Source organism: Amblyomma americanum, chromosome 8 (assembly GCF_052857255.1).
Source record: "Amblyomma americanum isolate KBUSLIRL-KWMA chromosome 8, ASM5285725v1, whole genome shotgun sequence".
Taxonomy (NCBI): domain Eukaryota; kingdom Metazoa; phylum Arthropoda; class Arachnida; order Ixodida; family Ixodidae; genus Amblyomma; species Amblyomma americanum.
Window position 1 is genome coordinate 33,024,792 of NC_135504.1, and position 20,549 is coordinate 33,045,340.

A 20,549-nucleotide genomic window follows, 5' to 3' on the forward strand; every position below is an offset into this window, starting at 1 on the left:
GCCTGAGTCGCTTTGGGACGTTAAACCCCCCTAAACCAACCAAACCTGATTTAACTCTATCTTACCGGTACTCACCTATGGCGCAGAGACATGTAGGCTGAAAGGTTCAGCTTAAATTAAAGACCACGCAGTGAGCCATGGAAAGGAAAATGATAGGTGTAACGTTAACAGACCGGAAGCGGGCCGAGTAGGTGAGGGAACAAACGCGCGTGTTAATGACATCCTAGTGGAAATCAAGAGGAAGAAATGGGCTTGGGCAGGGCATGTACTGTGAAGGCAAGATAACCGCTGGTCCTTAAGGGTGACGGAGTGGATTCCAAAAGAAGGCAAGCGTAGCAGCGGGCGACAGAAGGTTAGGTGGGCTGATGAGATTAGGAATTTTGCAGGTATGCGGTGACCGCAGCTGGATAAGGAGTGGGTGAATTGGAGAGGCATGGGAGAGGCCTTTGTCTTTCAGTGGGCACAGACAGGCTGATGATGATGATGATGACCTACTTCACGGGCGCGATCTGAACACATGTTCCGTGCTGAGCAGGTGAACAGTGGTAACGAGCGATTCACTCACCCAGCCGACGAGTCGAGGAAAAGACGTTCACCACGGAGACCAAGCGATGTTCGCTCGATGCAGAAGTGCGGTGGCGTTTCGTGAATGTCGTAAGCTTCGCTAAAGAGCGGAGCTCGAACAGCTCGAGATTCTTCTTCTTCTTTCTCTTAAAATATGGCACGTACCCACATGGGGGGATTGGCCAGGTGTAGTGGCATAAACAAGAAAATTTTCAAAGCAGATAACGACAAAATTTTAGCGCCAAATGTTAATTTTGTAAAATGTATCAATAAAATCGACGGCAGAATATTTAAAGTAAAATAACAGGCAGCATGCTCATGAAAAAAGAAGAGCTCGATGAATTTTAAAAGAGTTAGCAAATCGACCTACCAGTTGCAATTATGTAATCATGGAGAATCCCACAAATTGAACCCAATGCAAATCCTTTGGCGCTCGCACCGAACGGTAATAACAGTCAGATATAACGGGAGCCCTAACCTGGAGAGAGGGACCTCCAGGTAAATTGTTGTTGTTGTTGTTGTTGTTGTTGTTGTTGTTGTTGTTGTTGTTGTTGTTGTTGTTGTTGTTGTTGTTGTTGTTGTTGTTGTTGTTGTTGTTGTCCTCATACTATGGCACATGACCACATAGGGGGATTGGCCAAGAATTGGGGGGCACAGAGAGTTTTTCAGGTAAATATTTCCTGGACAAAAATGAAATGAATGCTCAGGAGGGAAGAAGTAAACAAAAAGGAATTGCGAAATGAAACGGGAAATGCATAACGCACGCAGGAGATCGAGACTGATGTTTATAGCCGAGTGGATAAATGATAATGATAATAGTAAAAAACCCAGTTAAATCTTTCTCCGAAGTGCAAACTTCAGATTCTTCTTCTTCTTCGTCTTCTTAAGAGAGAGGGTTTATTGACTTGAAAGGCAGAGAGGTTGGCCTGAAAGAAATCGCGCCTGCTACTCTGCACTGGGGAACGGGAAGAGGAGAAAAAAGAGGGTCACGATGGGGGGTGATGATGATGGGAGGAGGAAGATGAAAAAATACATTTAAAAAAATGCACACTTTCTAACATCACAAACACGAGGCAAGGTCCGTGTCACTTAAAAAGCGTGAGAGCGCTCGCGTTGCCTGTACAGCTTTCAAACTATCTGGCCAAGCGCCGAGGGTCGAATCCTCCGAGAGGGACCTTGTGTCCATAGACATCAAAACAGATGCAAACATAAGTCTTTCACGTGTATATGCTGGACACACCACTAAAACATGCTCTATAGTCTCTTGCACGCCACATGTGATACAGCCCGGGGAGTCCGCTTGTCCTATTAAGTGCAGGTATTTGCGCATGAAGGCGACGTTTAAACGTAATCTATGAATTACGCATGCAATAGGGCGTGGTATTCCGCGAGGAACAGAAAAGGTCATCGCCAGATCTAGCCGTTTAAGGCGTACGTGTCGAGTGTCTTGTAGGGCCCAGTACCTAGCCGTCGCACTCCTCATTGATTCCGAAAGGAGACAAGGTTCCCGGCCCATATGGGAATCAATGTGCACTCTGAAGTTGTTAACGCCAATGAGTTGGCCCATGACTGTGCGCGAGGTCTTACACACCGCGGCGGTTCCGGTGGACTCACGGGCGGCGACTTAGGACTGTGCAGGGATTTGCTTCTCACGTTCCATGAAATCTTGGCACATTATCAACTTGCTCGGCGGGCGTATCCGCTGCCGCATCCTGCCCTTATTAGACCACAATCGTCGGCCTTTCGCATGCTCCAAACGGGGTCGTTCCCCTCCAGGTGCCGATTAAGTCACTACGCGCCAAATGTAGAACCTTACTGTCCAGACTGTGGGGAGGCGTACTGCTCTTTATCTCATATGCTCTGGCAATGCCCTGCGTTACGCAGTTCATCGCTTACCACTCTATCCGACTGGGAGGCAGCCCTTAAGAGCGGCGACCTCTCAGAGCAACTACGGGCTGTCCAGAGGGCCTGCGACATGGCGGAGGACCACAATCTTCCGGCCCCGACGTGGGTGCGGCCCGCGACGGGGACTCCCTGAAAAGGGAGGTACCCTAAAGCCTGGACTCCATGTACGCGAAAACTCACGCGAAGGCGACGGCGGCAGGCGACGAGCGACGCCATCGCGCGAAGCAAAATGCATGTGTCGCTTGCCGTGTCGCTCGGATCTGCACCCACAGAAAATTTCGCTCGTCGCCCGGAAGTCCCCCTAAAGCCGTTTCCGGTTTGTCCACGGTTTCTCACGGGCACATCTCACGAAACCCGCCCGTCGTCTTGGTCATCGCCACCGTCGATAAAATATTTGGTTTTGTAGCTGAGAGGCAGACCTGCATGATTTAAATAATTAAAACAATCTACGTGTTGGATGCGTACGGCTAACAGCATTTGGAGCGGGCTACGCGGGCGGGCGTACTGCACGGAGAGATGCGTGTCGAGCCGCGGGTACCGGCGCTTGATCCGCCATGCCGATGCGCTCCAACTGTGCAGAAACACTCGCGGCGCGCATTCTCACTGGTAAATTATAGTTTGCTCACTTACAATCAAACTGCGGTGACAGTTTATGGGAGTGTTTTTACTAAGCCGGAGTGCACAGGCACCGAACGAAAGCACACCTCCCCCGTGAACCCGTGATGTGACTTCGTCTCCGCAAGCACGCCTTTGGCTATCTCCACTGCCGCTACACCACTGCCGTAGAGGAAATATTCCTTTGGCCCTGACTATGAGGCACACACACAAAATTTTTAAGAGAGAGGACAGGTTACGGGCGTGTTTCTAAGCTCGAGTGCGCAAAGCACGGAGTCCGCTGCGCACGTCGCGGGTTCGCGTCGCCTGCCGCCTTCGCTTGCATGGAGGTTGCCCACAAGCGACGGAAGCGAACGCCAGCCGTCGCTGCCGCCGTCTTCGCGTTCGCGTGAGTTTTCGCGTACATGAAGTCCAGGTGTAACGCGGTTCCTCAGGACAATCATAAAGTTCTTTGTCTGTCTGTGGTCTCACATCTCGGCGGAGACCTGAACCGCGCCGCAAGGAAAGGGATAAAGGAGGGAGTGAAAAAAGAAAGGAAGAAAGAGGTGCCGCAGTGGAGGGCTCCGGAAAAGTTACCACCTGGAGAATATTTAACGTGCACTGACATCGCACAGCACACGGGCGCCTTTGCGTTTTGCCTCCATCGAAACGCGGCCGCGGCGGTTGGTTTTGAGGAAAACAAATGGCGCAGTAGTTGTCTACACATATATCGGTGAACACCCCGAACCGCGCCTGGCGGCGGGAGGAGGAACGCTCGGCTAAAGGTCAAACTCCGGCGTACGCGAAACGCAGCGCAGCAAGTCCAGTGAAGCTTTGGATTTAAAAAAAAAATAAATTCAGATTATAGAAAAGAGTGAATCCGCGGGACATCCGCTAGTTTGCTGCCGGCGGGCGTCCGAAAGCTTATATCCGCTGGACATCCATTGGTTCACTGGGCGAGGACGTTCGGGTCTAAATTGGATGCCCGGTGAATATTCATGGTACATTTTGAGGATGTACACTTGTGCCACAGGACACCAATGGGGACAGAGAGCTACGCCAGCGCTGTAAACGGTGAAGCGAAATCGCGACGACCCCACTTCCTACATTTTCGCGTACATCGCTTCGCTCCAGACGCGTTCAAATCACGCGCGCCGGCTCCAGGGAAGCTAGGCCCATTGTGTATTTCCCATCTGGAAACAGACGCTACCTGCAGGCGCTCTAGCGACGAAGCCCCGTCAAAACGCCATTGACACCACATCCATGTTAGTATAGTGCCTAAAGTAACCTTACGGTGGCCACGAATGAGGCTTTACGGTATTATGCGTTTTTATCGTGAAGACTTTCAAAAATTTCCCGTCTCAACCGCTGGCTCATTTGCGGTGAAACTGCACACAGAGCTTGCGTATTATGGTAACTTTTGTATCGAAGCAACTTTGACAACGGTACTTACTGAGTTGAGCCGTGCATGATGCGAAAGCGTAATCGTCTCCGTAGAGATCGGCGAACCCAAAACCCGCAGACGAAGTCTTTTCGCTGAGGGATGTCGGTGGCGCCATCTGGTTTCGGCAGTGGAAAGCGTCACGACCATGCCGCCGAGACAAGCGTTGCAAACAATATTCTTTGAAAGGTAAAGCCTCGCTAAATCAGTTCTGATATTTTTTTTTTCCACTCAATTAGCCGAAAATGTTGTAAGCGCTTCAGTTGAAGCAGACGAAACGGCATATTCAAAGGGCCTGCGCTTCTTGCAACGCGCGCCTCGGCGGCCTTGTCGTGACGCTTTCGACAGCCGAAAGCACATGGCGCCACTGCCGCCACCCAGCGAAAAAACGTCGTCTGCGGTTTTGGCCCGCCGATCTCTGCGTAGACTATTACGTTTTCACATCATGCACGGCAGTACCGTTGTCAAACTTGCTACGATACAAAAGTTACCATAATTCGCAAGTTTCACCGCAAATGAGCTAGCGGTTCAAGCGGGGAAACTTTTGGATGCATTTAAGATAACACACAATGTTGTACATAAACTTGTACATAAACTCAATGCTAGCAGTGGGGGGGGGGGGGGGGGGGGGGGGGGGGGGGGGGGTTGTTCTTAATATTATGACGACACAAACGTACTCTGATAGAGCCGTTGTAATACGCCACTAATTTTCTAATCAACTGGCACTCTAATTTCCGTCCGAATATGACGTCCACTAGCGCATAACCTCGTTCCTTTAGATGCAGAAGTCACCATCAGGCTAAATTGACCGAATGAAGTTCAGAATTCGCAGAAAGCACCCATGGCGCAATCCGCACGGATTATAATTCACAAAGAATCATTCTCCATATGTCATCAATCTCAATCGGTCAATTATAAACCCGAATGATGACGAGGAAACATTAAGTCGCATTGACTGCAGCCCCCTATGGACCTCCGTTTATGCATTGGTGAAGAGCAGTGTAAATCTCAAAACAATTAATTCAATGTTGTTGAGATCTTAAAAAATTTACCTGCTTAGCTATTTTTTCATTCGTCCAAACTAAGCTATTTATTGAAAACTTACTATTGTTACATATAAGACCAAAATTTTGGATTTATCTCCAAAGTTTTGCAACAAGAAACTAGCAGTTGGTGCGCAGTTTCGGGTACAGGTGGCGACACTTGTCACGTATGCCAACGGAGGAGTGTGGAGGAGGGGGGAGAGGACAAAACAATAATCGTAATACACGTGCTTCCGCGGGAGAGATTTGCCTGTACAGATCACGTAAAGCTGCTTTACGAAGTCAAATAAATTTATCGACAGTATACTATTATTAATAGCTGTAGCCGAGTCTAAGGTCCTACAAAGCGGCGTGAGATCTGCGAGACGGCGTGAGAAGCCAGCGGCTAGTGTCGCTATGGGTGATGCCTTCTCCGATAATGGCTTGATAAGCGATGAAACTGGACGTAGTTCGTCGGCTACTCGGGGAGAGCTTAGCCCTGCCCGTTACCATCGCAAACTTCGTTTCCAGCCGCCGCGCCGCGATGGAGCCTGCGCAGGACGCGCGTTACCGTTTTAAACGCGCGCGTCGCTGTAGCATTGCTTTGCTGCTTCTTCTCTCACTAATAGGTAACTAATAGTTTCACGTGCCATGAGCTGTCCGTAGCTGCGAGTTAACGCTGCGAGCACGTCCTTTTGCGTGCAGTCGTCCCAGTGGCGAGCGGCAGCGTACCAATGCGAGTGGTGAAGCAGTCCGCCGGGCTGGACGGACTGTCGGCGATGCACGGCCAGCTGCAACAGAGGCAGCTGAACCGTGCGGTGCCGCGACCGTTCTCGGGACCGGAGCACCTGAAGCCGCTGCAGGGGCGCTGTTTCAGTCACACCTCGGAAGGGTACCAACCGGCAATGCCTCGTCGTGATATCACGCAGAGGCATCGGCGGGCTGGCATTTATAGCCGCGCGGTTGGCGCAGGTACCGCTACACCCTGTGTCCGTTCGACAACGCCACCCAGGCCGAAGAGAGCGCTCGCTGGAATGCGTACAGCGGCATTCTCGGGTAGGTTGTGAGAATCGAATCAGTGTGCTCGTCTTTTAGCCGTAACTATAGTATGTGCGAAGAAACTAGCTAATTATGGTTCTATGAAACCCAGTTTAAGAACCCCTGCATTGTTCTGCACTGTTCATATTGCATTGACCGTTGTGATATGGCAGTTGTTTGGAACCGTAAGAAGTTTTTTGGAGTTTTGATGCTGCAAAAATTTTCAAGACACTTTGCAGACACAACAAGGTTTTGAGTCTTGTAAATGCATAGATGTCTATAGAGACATCTGGAAAAGTGTTCCTAAGATGTTACAACTCTACAGATTTTCTTTACAAGTCTCCTGCAACTCTTATAGTTCATAGAGATAAAGCTTGACTATTCACCATTGCGGGCTGCGTTTGTAGTACCCATGAGGTCAGCATGGAGGTTCAGGCAATTAAACAGTCTTAAATATGGACACTGTTGAGAAACAGAAGTTGGCCTGTGTCGATAAGGTACACCATTCTAATCACAAAAAGGCCGCTCTTGCCAAAAATACAGCTTTTATAAGCTAGAAAAGAGCAAGAAATTAAACATAAGTATGCAATGATTGGCAACTCCAGAAGTAGAATGTGTACGTCAGCCCTTCCTTCTCAGTAAGGACGTCACGAATTTGAATTGACTGTCATGAAGATTTTTAAACCCAATTTTGTCGGCATTGGATGCGTGTCTTGCTGCCGCAAAAAAGGTCAGCATAGCCAGAAAGCCAGAGAATCAATTTTTATTGTGAATGGTAATTGGATGTAGTTGTCCTCCCTTTTAATCCAGCAATTCACTTTCAAATTTGATGCTGGTCAACAAATCATTGCAAAGCATGAAAGAAGTGACCTTGCATACGAACAGACGCTTAATTTGCACCTTCTTTGTGCAGTGTGTGGCAAGGTTGGTCGGCAGCCAATGGCAGCTTGGATAGCATGCACTACGGCAGTGGGGACAGCTGTGGCACAGTGAACCGCTCTGTTGAGGTTGGTCCCGCAGCTTCTATTCCAGGCATTTGTCGCAGGCCTGCAGTCTGTGTCATTGCACACAAGACCAGTGGGCACCTGAAAAAAAAAAACACACGGTCCTAACTTTCAAGTCACTCAAATGGTTTTTAGTTGGTTGCAGTGCAGTCTTTTATCTTGGGATCTGATTACATAGCATGAAGTTATTGTTAAACCCGCACTCCTGTCAAACTACTTGCACATCAAATCCTTGGGAAGAAGTTGAAAATGTGAAGCTGCTATGTTTACCTTGCATTAGTGTCCCAAACATGTGTACAGTGACAAGACATATTGCTGAGCTGGTTTGCGCATGATGCTTGCAGTCCGTGTGTGATGGTTGTGCTTATAATTTTTAAAACATTGATGCCGTCGGCTTCATTGTAGTTTGCTATTATAGTAAACATGCAAAAGAAGTCGTGAGGGGTACAACAAATGGTCCAGTGCTTCATAGCCTTGTTTAGTGATGCCAAGTTGTCAAACCTAACTTGCCGCTACCTACTGCAGCATCTGTTACAAACCATATTGCTTCTTCCGGAGATGGGGCCCAACCGATCTGACCAACGCAGGTGCGGCTCACGTGTGGCCGCCCCCAGACATCACTGGTGGAAGTGAGTGAACCGGAGCGGTGCCATTACACCATGGTGCTGAGCAGCCCAGTAGCGTGCCACCCAGATTCACTGCTTGTGTGGCCCATCCTGTCCGAACACCAGCGGCAACGGTGGAGCCTAGCTGACAGCAGACTCTATTCCGGGGAGACCACCACAAAGGCAAGTGGCAAAGAGCACTTGTGGTTCTTAAAAGGAAAATCCTTGGCGGACTGAAGTTGGCCTGTATCCAGAGATTGCTACGTTCTCATAACAGACACTGCTTTCACTGAAAACATATCTTTTACAAGATGGACGATGTCTGGATTCGCTGGATTTGCTTTCAAACAGTAATCACGAGTGCTTTGCAGGCTTGGCGTCACGAGTTTGGATGAAGTGGCATAAAAATGTTTATTGCAGTTTTCTCTGCAATAAATGCATCCTTTGAAAACACGAACATAGAAAGAAGGACCCATGAATCGTTTTTATTAAAAATGAAATTGAGTGCAGTTGTCCACAGTGTCTCATTAAAACCTGTACCTTGAAACAGCCTACTTTGTAGTGGCACTAATGAGATTGCAGTGTCGGTGCATGCTGTCATAAGTCTATCTCATGTTGTCATTGCTTTATGACCCACAAGCAGTGCAGACTGTCATGCGCTGAAGACAGGATTATCCATCTCTGGCAACGAAAAAAAGGGGGAAGGGAGGGGGGCTTTCTTCGAAAAGTTATGGCTTGTTCGAAATATTCGCTTCCCCTACAAACATAAAGACACGTGAGCAATCTGCAATACCATGCTTCTTCTGAGAGCCCGTAACTTCCACTTGTTGCTTTCACTGTTTCATGCGAGCCTATCTTTAGGAACTCCGCAATCTCATGCGTTTATTCCCTTCCATGCCCTCACATGCTTGACAATTGTTGTGTGGAGTCATGTAATGTCTTTTTTATGTTTTTGTGTATTCTCTTGAATTCTGCATTGTTTCTTTTATGCAAATCCATCATTCGCTTTCTGCACTCCTCTCAGCATATGTTAATGTGCATTCCCAACTGGTAGTCATACTTGCCCTCTGCATCAAAGGGTTTCTGGCACCACTCCAAGGTGCCAACATGTTCACATGCTCGTGTAATTAAGACGTTAAACGCTGCTCCCTTTGTAGGATAATCATAAAGAAAAAAGCTAAGCCGAAGCTATTATTGTGAACTGTAACGGTAATTTTTTGATCGTGAATACTCCATTCGTGGATGTGCAGCCTCGAAAGAAAATTGTTGCAGTGTATTTGCATACCTGTTATTGTGTGAAATTTATGCATGCCGTATGCCCACGTGACAACCAGAAATATTAAGAGTTTGGTTTGGTTTACAAGGTTTAACGTCCCAAAGCGACTCAGGCCATGAGGGACACCTTAGTTGAGGGCTCCGGATAATTTCGTCTACCTGAAGTTCTTTAACATGCGCCGACATCGCACAGTATGCGGGCCTATAGCATTTTGCCTCCATCGACAAAGACACTATTGTAACTGAAAACTGAGCTTTCTTAGCCTAAAAAAGGACAAAACATGAAATACAGGCGTTGCTATCACTGCCCAATTTCTCAGCTAAATTTCAGTGCACAGACACGCCTTTAGCTGCGTTTCTTAGAGGCTAGGTCACACTGCTATTGATTCACTTCTGGAGAATGTTCACGGAGTACTTTTCGTTGCAGATGTGAGGAGTTTGACGTGACTGGAGAGAAAATATTTTGTCAGACGTAAATGGCATCTTTTCCTGCCAGACAGACATCACCATAGCCAGAAAAAGGCATAGAATAGTATTTTTACCGCAAACTAAAATTCCGTGTTCCCTTGAAGAATTTATGGGTGTATTGTTATTGGGAGGGGTTAGAGACCAAAATATTTGAAGACCCCATCCTTAAAATAGTCACGTAGTTTATCATTGAGCTGTAGCCAGCACAGCTGCATTTTTTAAAGTCTTTCTGTGCAACACTTTGGAAGCTGCATGTTGGCAAAGGTATGCGTGATCAGACCACAGCAAGCCGTTCCTCCTTTCGTGCAGCCTTTCATGCAAGAAAAATTTTAAAACAACTACTGCTGACCATTCCAGAGATGAAATATCGCAGCAATACTGAGAGATGAGCCACAAGAAGCTAACAGCGGGCAAAATACTGTTCAGAAATGCACCTCTTTCACGACTCACTCAGTGGCACATTTTGTGCCTGTCTGCACTACTATGCAGTACTTGTTGGTAAGCAGTGGAGTGCATTCACATTCCGAAAGCTTTTTCAGTTTGTTTTCGACTCAGAACTGGAAAAAGTACTTAAAATCTCGTTCATTTCTCTCTCTCTGACCTCTGCTTCACCCCAGGAAAGCAGCAGTAGGTATACAGTAGTTGGTAGGAGTTTTTAAGTGGATATATCTAGCCAGTGTGTAAAGAACCTCGTGTAACGACATCACAGAAACAGAACAAATTGAACCAGGATTGGCCGCATTCAGCACAGAACTGTTTATTTTTGTCAGCAGATTGCGGCTGGCAGTTTTTTTGGGGGCTAACCAACATCACAAAAGTTGCCCTCGAGTGTAGTTACGTCTACTCGCAATTCTGCCTTCCTGCAAATTGAAACCGGAATGAGTTCTGTGGTGGTGTCATTGCAGGGCCATGCCGCGGAGCTGGCGCAGATCCTATGGGAGGCCGGCCTGGGCGTAGCACCACCTGCGCCAGCAGCGAAGCCCGCCTTCGCCAACCTAGCTGTCCAGTGTCACACGGTGAGTGCTGAACATTTTTCACGGATGGACGGCGACTGATTGGTCCTCTTCTGTCGTAACAGGCATACAAGGAACTCGACAATTAGGAACGCAGGAACGGCTGGTGCAGCACCTCGTGCAACCGACGAGCCTGCAAATGGGTCACAACTACTTAGTGAGGAAACAAACAAGCTTTGTTGCTGCCACTTGCGGTCACAGTAGTCAGAAACTATTTTGACAATGTCAGACGCCACAAGAAGCATTACTCCCTAATGAAACATTTATGTCAGGTCCATGCCTGTGTGGTTCCTTCAATGATACTCTCTGAAAAAATGCTCAAAACATGTGCTCGCTGCCTATCTTGCAGTAAAAAGCAGTCCCTCTTTATCGCCTTTGGCTTTGCTGGCATCTTCCTGCGTGTTACAAGTGACAGGCGCAACTGTACTCTTCACTGAATGTGCAAGTCTCTTCCCCAAAATGCAAGCATTCAAGATTGTGCCATAACTAGTCACAACGCCAAAGTAAACCAACATCGTAGTGCTCACTTCCCTCTGAGGGCAAAACAAGGAAGCTATAAAGAGGCTCTGAAGAGATGGCATTAAATATCCAGCATGAAAAATGCAATAATAGCTGAAAACTGTGAAGCTGAACGAGCATGAAAAAGATTAGTGGGAAATGCTTCATATATTATGAACAAAATAAAATCTTCATTCCCTGACGTCAGGTGGGCCACATTTGTTTTCTTAACTCACAGAATACACAGACTGAAGAGAAGATAACATGTGCAGTGTCCATGTATTTCCTGCTCAGTAGTTTTCTGTTCTTCCAAAACCGCCTACCTTCTCTTATTTACAAAACTCCGGATTCAATCATTATCAGCAACCGTGCAGAACCTGCTCGTGCACTGTTGTTAATTTATGGGCTTATTAAATCACTTTCTATTGTTTGCCCAAACCACAGAAAAGGATTTTTAATCAGAAATTTACTTTTATATACGGGTAAATACAATGTGTAATGACTGCAACTCTGGAAGCAGTTTTCAAACTGAGGTGGCACTGGAGACTTAGCAGCCCACTAAAACTTCAGTGCTCACAGCGCGGTAACTGGAAATATGAAAATTCAGAGATGAAAAAATTCACTCCAAGCATTGCATTTCTTATACTTTGCTTCGTCCTGAAAAAAAAAAAAAAATGTTGCCCTAGTTGCTCAACGCGCTAAGATATCCCTACAGCAAGCTTGTAACGTGACCAAAAACTTAGCTTCGAGAAAATGATGAAAACAAATGAAACTAAGCTTAATAACAGAAAGTTAGAACTATTTACAAATGTATTTACATTCACAAAGGGCTAATAAGCCGCAGGCATGTAATCTGATTGACATTCTGCACCAACATGACACCTTTTCAAAGCCCGCTGGGTGCATGCTTGCTTGATAATGATCTGCTTTTTAACCGCTCAGAACAGCTCCTGAAATTTTAGCACTTCCTACAGTGAACTCCATACTGCTTCGGCTACAATAGCATCCACAGTAAACAGCAAGGCGTGAGGCTCCCTTGAAGCAAACGCCCACATCATTGAGTGGAGGCTCTCCTTGTTGTTCCAAGTTTTTCCATTTACAAGCTCCAAACAGCTTCCTCTGCGAGAGACATTAATATACGGAGTGCAAGGTGTCAAACATGCAAAGGCAAGTTTCGCAGGTGCCTTAATTGACACTGGCTGACCGCTGCTCTCAAAAACATGGGAAGGCACCCTGGCCTCTGGCAAACTTTGCTTGTACTATCCATTTGGCCCTGTTGGGAAAAAGGTGTGGTTTGCCACTGTGTCACTTGATGCAGTGTGGTAGTATGTGGCCATCACTAATCTGTGCTTGGCATCTGCATCACCAGCATCCACCGATAATATGAGTTCCAACTTGCTTATTAGATCTCCAGTCAACTTGCCTCTCCCACTAAGGCTCTTGGAGCCAGGGCCTTCATATAAAGCTCCAGCATTGCACAAAGCTGTACCCATACACTTTTGTATATGGTCGATGCAGTCCTCTTTCTTGCCAGGAGAATGTATCAGTACCCCTGATCTTCCTGCAAACTATGATGGGTCCAACTGTCGCCATGGAAAAGCAGCATGGTGTAGCAGAGGTTGCAGCCCTCTGGGGATTTCTTTTGCAAAGAAATTAGTCACGGCTATGTAATCAAGAACAAAGCCACCGAACGCTTCAGTACCAGTGCCCACACCAATGTGTGAATATCCGTGCATCATCCATGACGCATCACAGGATAAGCCAAAGTTTCTCGGATCACTCATACTAGTTCAGTGCAAATTTTGTGAACTGACCGCGAGCACTCATTCACTTTTCCTCCACATAGCATGCTCACCACGCACCATCTATGTTCCTGTACTGAACCCGTACTTGGGTGTTCTGTTTGCACTGTTAAACTCGGTGTAGCTCGTTGTTAGGCTTTAGCCATTTTGCAGATGAAGACATGCAGTTCTTGTGACGGCTGTTGCGTATATATCTTCTGATAAGCACCAACTCAACTTTATGTTTGTAACAGTGGTTTCGCAACTCCAAATAGACATATTCTAATAGTAGCTGCATAAACAAAAACTCCACACTAATAAATATTCACAGTGTGTGGCAAAGCTGTGCCTAGCCTAGTCCAGAGCACGTCATGCCTTTCTGTTTCATGTCTCACTGTCTTTTTTAGCACAGATTGCGCTAAAAGTCATCTATGTACTTGGCATACCATAATAAAAAATTTTATTACACTCAACAGTTTCCTTAGGAGGCCCAGCACCTTCGCTGTTCTATGGCTTCTTAGATCAGTTGCAAATTGGGCATTTTCCCTGCGTATATGTGCCTTCGTTTCGTTCTTCAGTGTTACAATTTCTTCAAAAAATGCAATATGTACTAAACAACCGAAGGCATCGCCCAACTTCTTTCATCTGTTAGAATAATTAGACAGGCAGCAATAAGGTAATTTTTTTGTCAAAACTCCAATAATTTGATGCTAACGTATTGGGGTTGCAACTGTTGATTAAAGCTAAAATAATTCAAGGAAATACACATAGGCTGAGTTGCTTTTACCATCTCCTGAGCCACCACGCGCGTACACATGCGTTCAAACCTCTGTCTTGGATGCCTAGGTCACAGTTGTGAACACACAACTGCCACCCCATCAAAAGAGTACACGGCAAAAAAAAAAAGCTCACATTCACCAAACATTGCTTCGGTGATGTCCATGGCAGTTCGCAGTTCCACCCCTCAAATTCCACTTATTTACTTCCCACTTCTTGATGCGGTACAATTAACCTCTGCCATGCTCGGAAAGTAGCCGGTTATACTAATGACTGCTAAGTTTGGTCGCTCAGACTAGATGGTGGCTTTCCTTGGCATTTCATCCCAGAGCAAGCCAAGCACTTGGCTGGAGGACGCCTGTACCCATTGGAAAACAAGTTGGCTCCTGACGGTACTACGATTTGAACCTTGCACCTCCCACATTCAAAGCAGATACCCTGCCACCAGGCCACCGTCCGTTCATTTACACATACCATAATTACTCACAATGAAAACGCATAACAAATAAACATGTTGACTGTATTAGTGAAATATGATTTTTTGCTAATAGGTATACTGCACACCCGAAATTTCATTACTATTTTTTTAGAGAACTGCTTTCATTGAATTAGTACAGAGGTAAGCACCTATAACTGCTGGTGACAAATAAGTGCAAATCCAAAGAGCTCTGACGATTCCTTGCAATTTTTCTGCTTATTTTTCCTTAACAGTTGAATGAAAGGGTCGCACTTGTAGGAGCTATAAGGGTTATTTGCTATGGGAAAACAATGTCCTTCATGTCTGTACCTTGTGTGGCCCGAAGCCCGGCTGTAGTGTCAGCTCCTGCTCAGAGGCTGCGGCCAGGCGCTCCAGGCTCTGCACGTGAAAGCCAATATCATTGATGTCACTACGTACAGGGGTGATGGAAAGAAATGCGAACAGAGCTGAGCCTAGGCTCTCCGGAGTTCACATTTCTTTTCATCACACTTTTACTTCAGTGGTACGAAAAGATGCTAGAGTCATCCGTGATGCATTCTAGAACAACTCTTAAAGGCTATAGACACCAAATTTTTGCCTGCGTGTTTTCTTCTTTCAAACAATGCGTTAGACATGGAGCACCCTGTGGCATTCGTGTGAGCAACTGCTACATTATTTATAACTGAATTTCTTCTTGACACTGTTTCGGTTTCATTGACCGAGCAACGACTGTGACGTCAAGTTGATGTTTTGGTCACGTGATCTACTAGAAAAGTTGTAACAATCATTGACAGGCCATTTTTGTCATTCCAGGTCTTGGAAGAGGCTGGATTAAATGTCATATCGAATAAAAACTACATATCAGCGATTATACTGCAGTTTTTCTAGTGGATCATGTGACCAAAACATCAACTTAACGTCACAGTAGTCGGTCGGTCGATGAAACCGAAACAGCATGAGAGAAGAAATTCAATTATAAATTATTCAGCAATTGTAGGCAAATACCACCCGGTAATCCATTTATTCTAATGTCTAACGCATCGTTTGACAGAAGAAAATGCATAATAAAATTAGGTGTCTATAGTCCATTAATGTCTTTTTTTTACACTCAGGGAAAAGCAAATACAAGGCTTGAGATAGAGCACAAGGTCAACATGACAGTTCCAGCTTGCCTAGCTGGGCAAGGTTAGAGTACCATCATTTACTACAATTTTAAGTACCTAGGAACATGAACCACAACTCATTTCTAGCCGTCTCGCTTAAGAGATGGTCCATATGGCTCAATCATTCGTGTCGCTCTACAATGCTCTCTCGAAATGCTCTCATCACAGCGGACTTCAGGTTGCCAACCTCACTGCATAACAAAAACAACACGCCAAACCATGCTTTCCTGCCGTGCAATGTGTGAAACTCTCTCTGAAGCCACGTATAAATGCACGAGATGCATTATACACTGAAATTTTAAATTTCCTGTGCCTGGTCACTCACTTTTTGTCTGTCCATCCACTCAGATGCACAGTTCGATCTACCCCTGCTCTGCACCGGTGCTTGCCTTGTGCACAGGTGCGCGTGTGTAGCGGACGCTGAATGTTGCGAGACGGACCAACATACGTTCTACAGCTAATGCTGTAATACACGGGCTTCACAGGAAGCCCACCTCACCAATGCAGGTCTGAGCTCGCGTGGACAACAGAGGAGCACCCATATATGTATCTGCAAGCATGGAATGCATTGAGGCCGCAAAGAATATATGGGCCTCTATGGGAGCTCCATAAAGAGACGTGCAGTGAGAAGATACCTGCAACATACTAAATGAGTACTCCACTGCAAGAAACGCAGTAGGATAACACATCTCGAGCTAGTTGGTGTACAGCAAAGATCGAACACAGCTTAAGAAATGAACAGCGGACAAAGGAAGAGAAGGCCTTGTGTTCCCTTCCTTTGTTTATTTATTTTTTTTTTTTTTGTGCTGTGTTTGATCATCAAAGTGGCGTAGGTTATGCCAGTAAGCAGTGAGAAAGTGGCAGTTGTATAGACTGTCAACCGGCGATCTAATCCACATCCAAAAAAAGTGGCACTCCGTCAGGGGCCGCGTTTACGGGTCATTCTTGGAGGGGAGTGTTTGGGGTGGGGGGGTCCATTTGAATCATGTATTTCTTCTATTTTTTTTGTCAAAAAAATTGAGTTCAGCATGGTTTCCTATGTGAAATTTTTTCCTTGTGGGAGGCGAACCCCCTCCTCGTCCTCCCCACTGATTTGCCCCTGAACTCTGTAGCAAACGTACGAAGATGTCAGGATCACAACAGCACCACTACATTCCCCAAGCAAGAAGAGAAAAGGCAAGGGGGGGTATACAGGAAGCAAAAGTTGAGCAATCTGTCACTGCATCGAGCAGCACTTTAGTCTCAAGTCATTCTGGGGTAACCACAGTGCTGCACTTTTTTGTTGCAGGTACGGGTACATGTGTATACCGAGCGCACATGCCAGCAGGAATATGACGAAATAGACTTATGCAGATAGCATAATGCATAGAACAAATAACTGACAGCCTATTTAAGTGACAGAGAGGACACTAAAAGAAAGGAGACGTTGTCAAAGGTGGCATGAAATTAAGTGGACTGAGGAGGTCAGGGGAAAGTGTGGGCCACCACCACCAAGGCAAAGCAGGCCCTGCGGCAAGCTAAGCCTGGCTGATGGAACGATCAGATCTTACTTCCACCTATGTCTCCGTCTCTGCACTGTCGCTAGAAACATCAAGCAACGTTGCTTCATGGCCAGAAGGTAAAATGTCTGCACTCTTCTGCATGCTCAGTGTAATCAATGACATCTGAAACTTGAAGGCCACAATGCACTGCAGCAGCCACCCACCTCAAAGGAGCTCAGCAGGGCCACTGCGTCGGGTCGATTCAGGGACCGCACTGAGGCCAGGGCATCCGTCAGCTGCAAAACACAGGTGATTAAGTGCAGTTTTTGGACAAACGCGCAGCACCTGCACCATCGTGACATTGCAGTGGACTTGTGGATTCAACAGAAACGCTCATCACAATTGGGGACGGGACTGAATCCTTCGCTTTGAACTTTATTACTTACCTCCACTAGTGATCAACCAAGAACACAGTCCTCACTCTTAGCTTTCATGCAGCAGCTATCCAGAAACCTGCCACCAACATGGTTTAAGCAAACAACCGTGCTACTTACTTGAAAAATATTGTAAAATATTGTATACTTGAATAATGTACTTGAAAGATGAGAAAGGCATGAAGAGGAAACTGACCTTGGAGAGGGTGTCGCCATCCTGCCTTTCCATGAGCGCATCGGCAGGCTTGGCCTCCAAGGCCTTGTAGGTTTCCAGGTGACGACCGGCCTCTTCAGCACTGGGATATCCGATGTCAGCACACTAAGTTCACTACATCTGATGTGGCGTACTAAGGCTCGTTATATCCAAGTAGTATACTAAGCTTCATATACGTAGTATACTTATTTCAATAGTAGTCTGGTGGGCCCACAGTGGCAGTGGGCCGTCTGCGAGAGGCTACTGAGAGACGGCGCTCGCCATTCCTGCTTGCGCTGACCCTTCTAATGTTAAGACATTAATAACACGTGAGATGTCAGTGGTTGAGAAAGTTACAATATATATATATGTATCGCAACATTAGTACGAAACTAAACTAAATCTCGGATACATCCAGATCTGATACGTGGAAGTGTGTATGAAATACCTATTGTCAAAGCTGCTTAACTTCAGTGAATTGGTGCCTGTTGGCGAGTGCTGAGGGAGATGCGGCCGATCAGTAAAGCTGAAGCAGTTTCTTCGCAATCTCTGGCACCATTGACAAAAACTTTGTACTTTTCAAAACAAAATAAACTCTCATACTCTTAGCTTATTTGATAACAAGTTTGCATGTCATGGTAAGCTGCATTATGCCACGAAACATTCAGTGCTCGCACTGTGACCCGAAAACACTGCATGATGCTGTGCACGTGCACAAAAAGTATAAACTCAAATTACCTCCATGCCAGGATCAAGGTGCAGTCAGCAAGAAGGGATACCTGGGACAGTTCACGCAAACTAGGATGGGGGTCAGCCTGCACAAGCAACACCCAACACAGTTTATGAGCAGACCAGAGGGCTTTACCAGCAAGAATGCATAGCTTATATGTACTACATATGCACCACACATTACTCTAGACATAGTGAAATATCACATTCATACCTAAATCCTTGCTGATGTGCAGAATACAACAGCAAAACATTAAAGTTTATTCCTGTCTGACCAGAAAAATCTGTACGCCGCATGAGGTACTACTATCCAAGTTCACTAATTCGAACTCGCTTAATTAGAACTAATGTTTTGTTTGATCTTGTAAACATCAAATGTGTATTAAAGGTTCCGATTAAACCAAACTGCACATAAATTGGACACGTTTTCAGTCTGCTTCTAGTTTGAACTGTGGAGAATTGACTTTGACCAGCTTACTACAGAAGAATAAACATTATTACTGCATATACACATGCAAGAAGTAGTGTAGTCATTCAAGCAAGTAGGAATTTTGGCAAAAAGTAATCACAGTTTAGCTTTTACAAAGGCAGCTCAGGAGAGACAAGAAGAGCTACAAATGCATCATCACGTGTGCCACCAGGCATGAAACCTGTGCTGCAGTGGAAGCGGTATCAAGACGCATGCACATACTTCACTGTCAACAGGTATGAGCAAGAGCACGGCACCTGGCTACATTAATAGTTGTGCATCCAGTAGAACTCACCTACTGTTTTCAATGCACAGACATCCACACACCCATTTACTGGGGTTTACGGTACACTGGAGAGTACACTGTCATCATTTACGAGTGGCATAGGGCTTGTTGTGCAGAAACATTCTCATTAATCGTGGCTGACTTCTCGTACCTTAAAAGGCTGCATCAAGCCAGGAAGATAGTGATGAATGTCATAAACGTACTAAACAACTCACCACTTGAGAGTCCTAGACAAGTGTGTGAATGTCTGTGCACTTTATTCAGTCCAAATTCGATTTCAAAAAACAGAGGTTTGAGTGCATATGTAAGCCAATTTCTTTCACAACATTTGTGTCACTATATTTGAAAGCAAATCCCTCCTTCTGAAAGGCTTACCACATCCACTTGAACCAGCAGAATTCGCAGCTCGAAAGCACGGCCCAGGGAGCGCAGGCGGCTGTGGATGTACCCAGGGAAGAGTTGGTGGTAGCGGAGGCTGCGCAAGTTGTTCAATCAAATCGTCAGAATTGAAAGGTGCCGTGTATCAACGCAGAGGAGATGGAGAAGCAGTTTTACTTCTAATGATAGGTTCCAATGCATGCTTTACTTACCCTGTAAATTGAGCGCAGGACATATGCTTTGCAAAGCCACGCAAATTCACGACACGATAGCTGGACCGGAGCGCTAACCTGAGGTAAAGCGCGCAGGTAGTCTGGCCCAGGACGTAGTCGGGCTCGATGTCGCCAAACTCCCACGGCACGCTGCGAAGACTTTTCAGCAGCGGGTTGCCTTTCTGCGCGCACGAAACCATGCAAGAAGCGCGGTTGGGATCTGAGCCGTGACGAAGTTTGTTCGTTTATACTCGTTTTATTTCGCTTATACTTGCCTGTCGCGAGCTGACAATGAGAGCGCCGGCTCTACCACCCTTGGAGGTTGGCTCGGCAGGCCTGCGATCATGGGCAGATAACGTAATCGTTAAGGCACAGCGGCTGGTATGATCACGAAAGACTTACTTTTCTGCCTCACTGGACATTCTGCAGACAGCTGTGGGCAGCGGCGCTGTGCAACAACTGTTTGTAACTACGAAGACACAGCTCCGGACTCTAGTTCTCTGCAGTGTGATTCAGGGCACTTCTGTGGCTGCGGATAATTGAGGTCTTCCTTGAAAGTAACAAACGTTCTAGAAAGCAGCGCTAGCAGAACGGAATAGCCTTTCTCCAGAACGCCAAGATCCGACAGCGCGCCGTTGCTTCCCGTCGAAATTAAGCGCGCCACTATTCACACGTCTCCCAGCTTGCCGCTGTTGCCTGCACCTGCACGCGATGTGCGCCCGAAGCTATCGACCAGCCTGCTTGGCTGGAACAGTACGCAGG

The 20,549-nt window shown here is 46.4% G+C and overlaps 2 protein-coding genes across 3 annotated transcripts; one reads left to right on the forward strand and one right to left on the reverse strand.

Annotated features, from left to right (window-relative positions):
- Positions 1 to 5,742: 5,742 nt before the first annotated feature.
- On the forward strand, positions 5,743 to 11,629 carry LOC144101269 (N-acetylglucosamine-1-phosphotransferase subunit gamma-like). 2 transcript variants are annotated; one of them, XM_077634366.1, is made up of 7 exons: positions 5,743 to 6,155; positions 6,232 to 6,418; positions 6,499 to 6,582; positions 7,478 to 7,571; positions 8,156 to 8,356; positions 10,822 to 10,932; positions 10,995 to 11,629. In XM_077634366.1, the coding sequence occupies exons 1-7, from the start codon at positions 5,981 to 5,983 to the stop codon at positions 11,016 to 11,018; spliced, it is 876 nt and encodes a 291-aa protein (XP_077490492.1). In that variant the 5' UTR covers positions 5,743 to 5,980; the 3' UTR covers positions 11,019 to 11,629. The 2 variants fall into 2 exon arrangements, with proteins under 2 accessions (XP_077490492.1, XP_077490491.1); XM_077634365.1 differs by lacking the exon at positions 10,995 to 11,629 and having other exon boundaries at positions 5,848 to 6,155; positions 10,822 to 10,971.
- Ercc1 (DNA excision repair protein Ercc1) lies at positions 10,658 to 20,440 on the reverse strand. Its single transcript, XM_077634367.1, has 9 exons — positions 20,190 to 20,440; positions 20,063 to 20,123; positions 19,866 to 19,969; positions 19,573 to 19,672; positions 18,452 to 18,528; positions 17,717 to 17,816; positions 17,311 to 17,382; positions 14,773 to 14,841; positions 10,658 to 11,062 (listed from the first exon to the last, which is right to left on the reverse strand). The coding sequence occupies exons 1-9, from the start codon at positions 20,207 to 20,209 to the stop codon at positions 11,015 to 11,017; spliced, it is 651 nt and encodes a 216-aa protein (XP_077490493.1). The 5' UTR covers positions 20,210 to 20,440; the 3' UTR covers positions 10,658 to 11,014.
- Between the last annotated feature and the right edge of the window lie 109 nt (positions 20,441 to 20,549).

Coding starts and splice junctions, on each gene's coding strand:
- LOC144101269 (XM_077634365.1), top strand. CDS start 5,981: ATGAAACTGGACGTAGTTCGTCGGCTACTCGGGGAGAGCTTAGCCCTG. Junction 6,156..6,231: donor GCTTCTTCTCTCACTAATAG/GTAACTAATAGT, acceptor TTTTGCGTGCAG/TCGTCCCAGTGGCGAGCGGC. Junction 6,583..7,477: donor GCGTACAGCGGCATTCTCGG/GTAGGTTGTGAG, acceptor TTCTTTGTGCAG/TGTGTGGCAAGGTTGGTCGG.
- Ercc1 (XM_077634367.1), bottom strand. CDS start 20,209: ATGTCCAGTGAGGCAGAAAA. Junction 17,817..18,451: donor ACCTTGATCCTGGCATGGAG/GTAATTTGAGTT, acceptor CGGATATCCCAG/TGCTGAAGAGGCCGGTCGTC. Junction 17,383..17,716: donor ATGGCGACACCCTCTCCAAG/GTCAGTTTCCTC, acceptor TGTGTTTTGCAG/CTGACGGATGCCCTGGCCTC.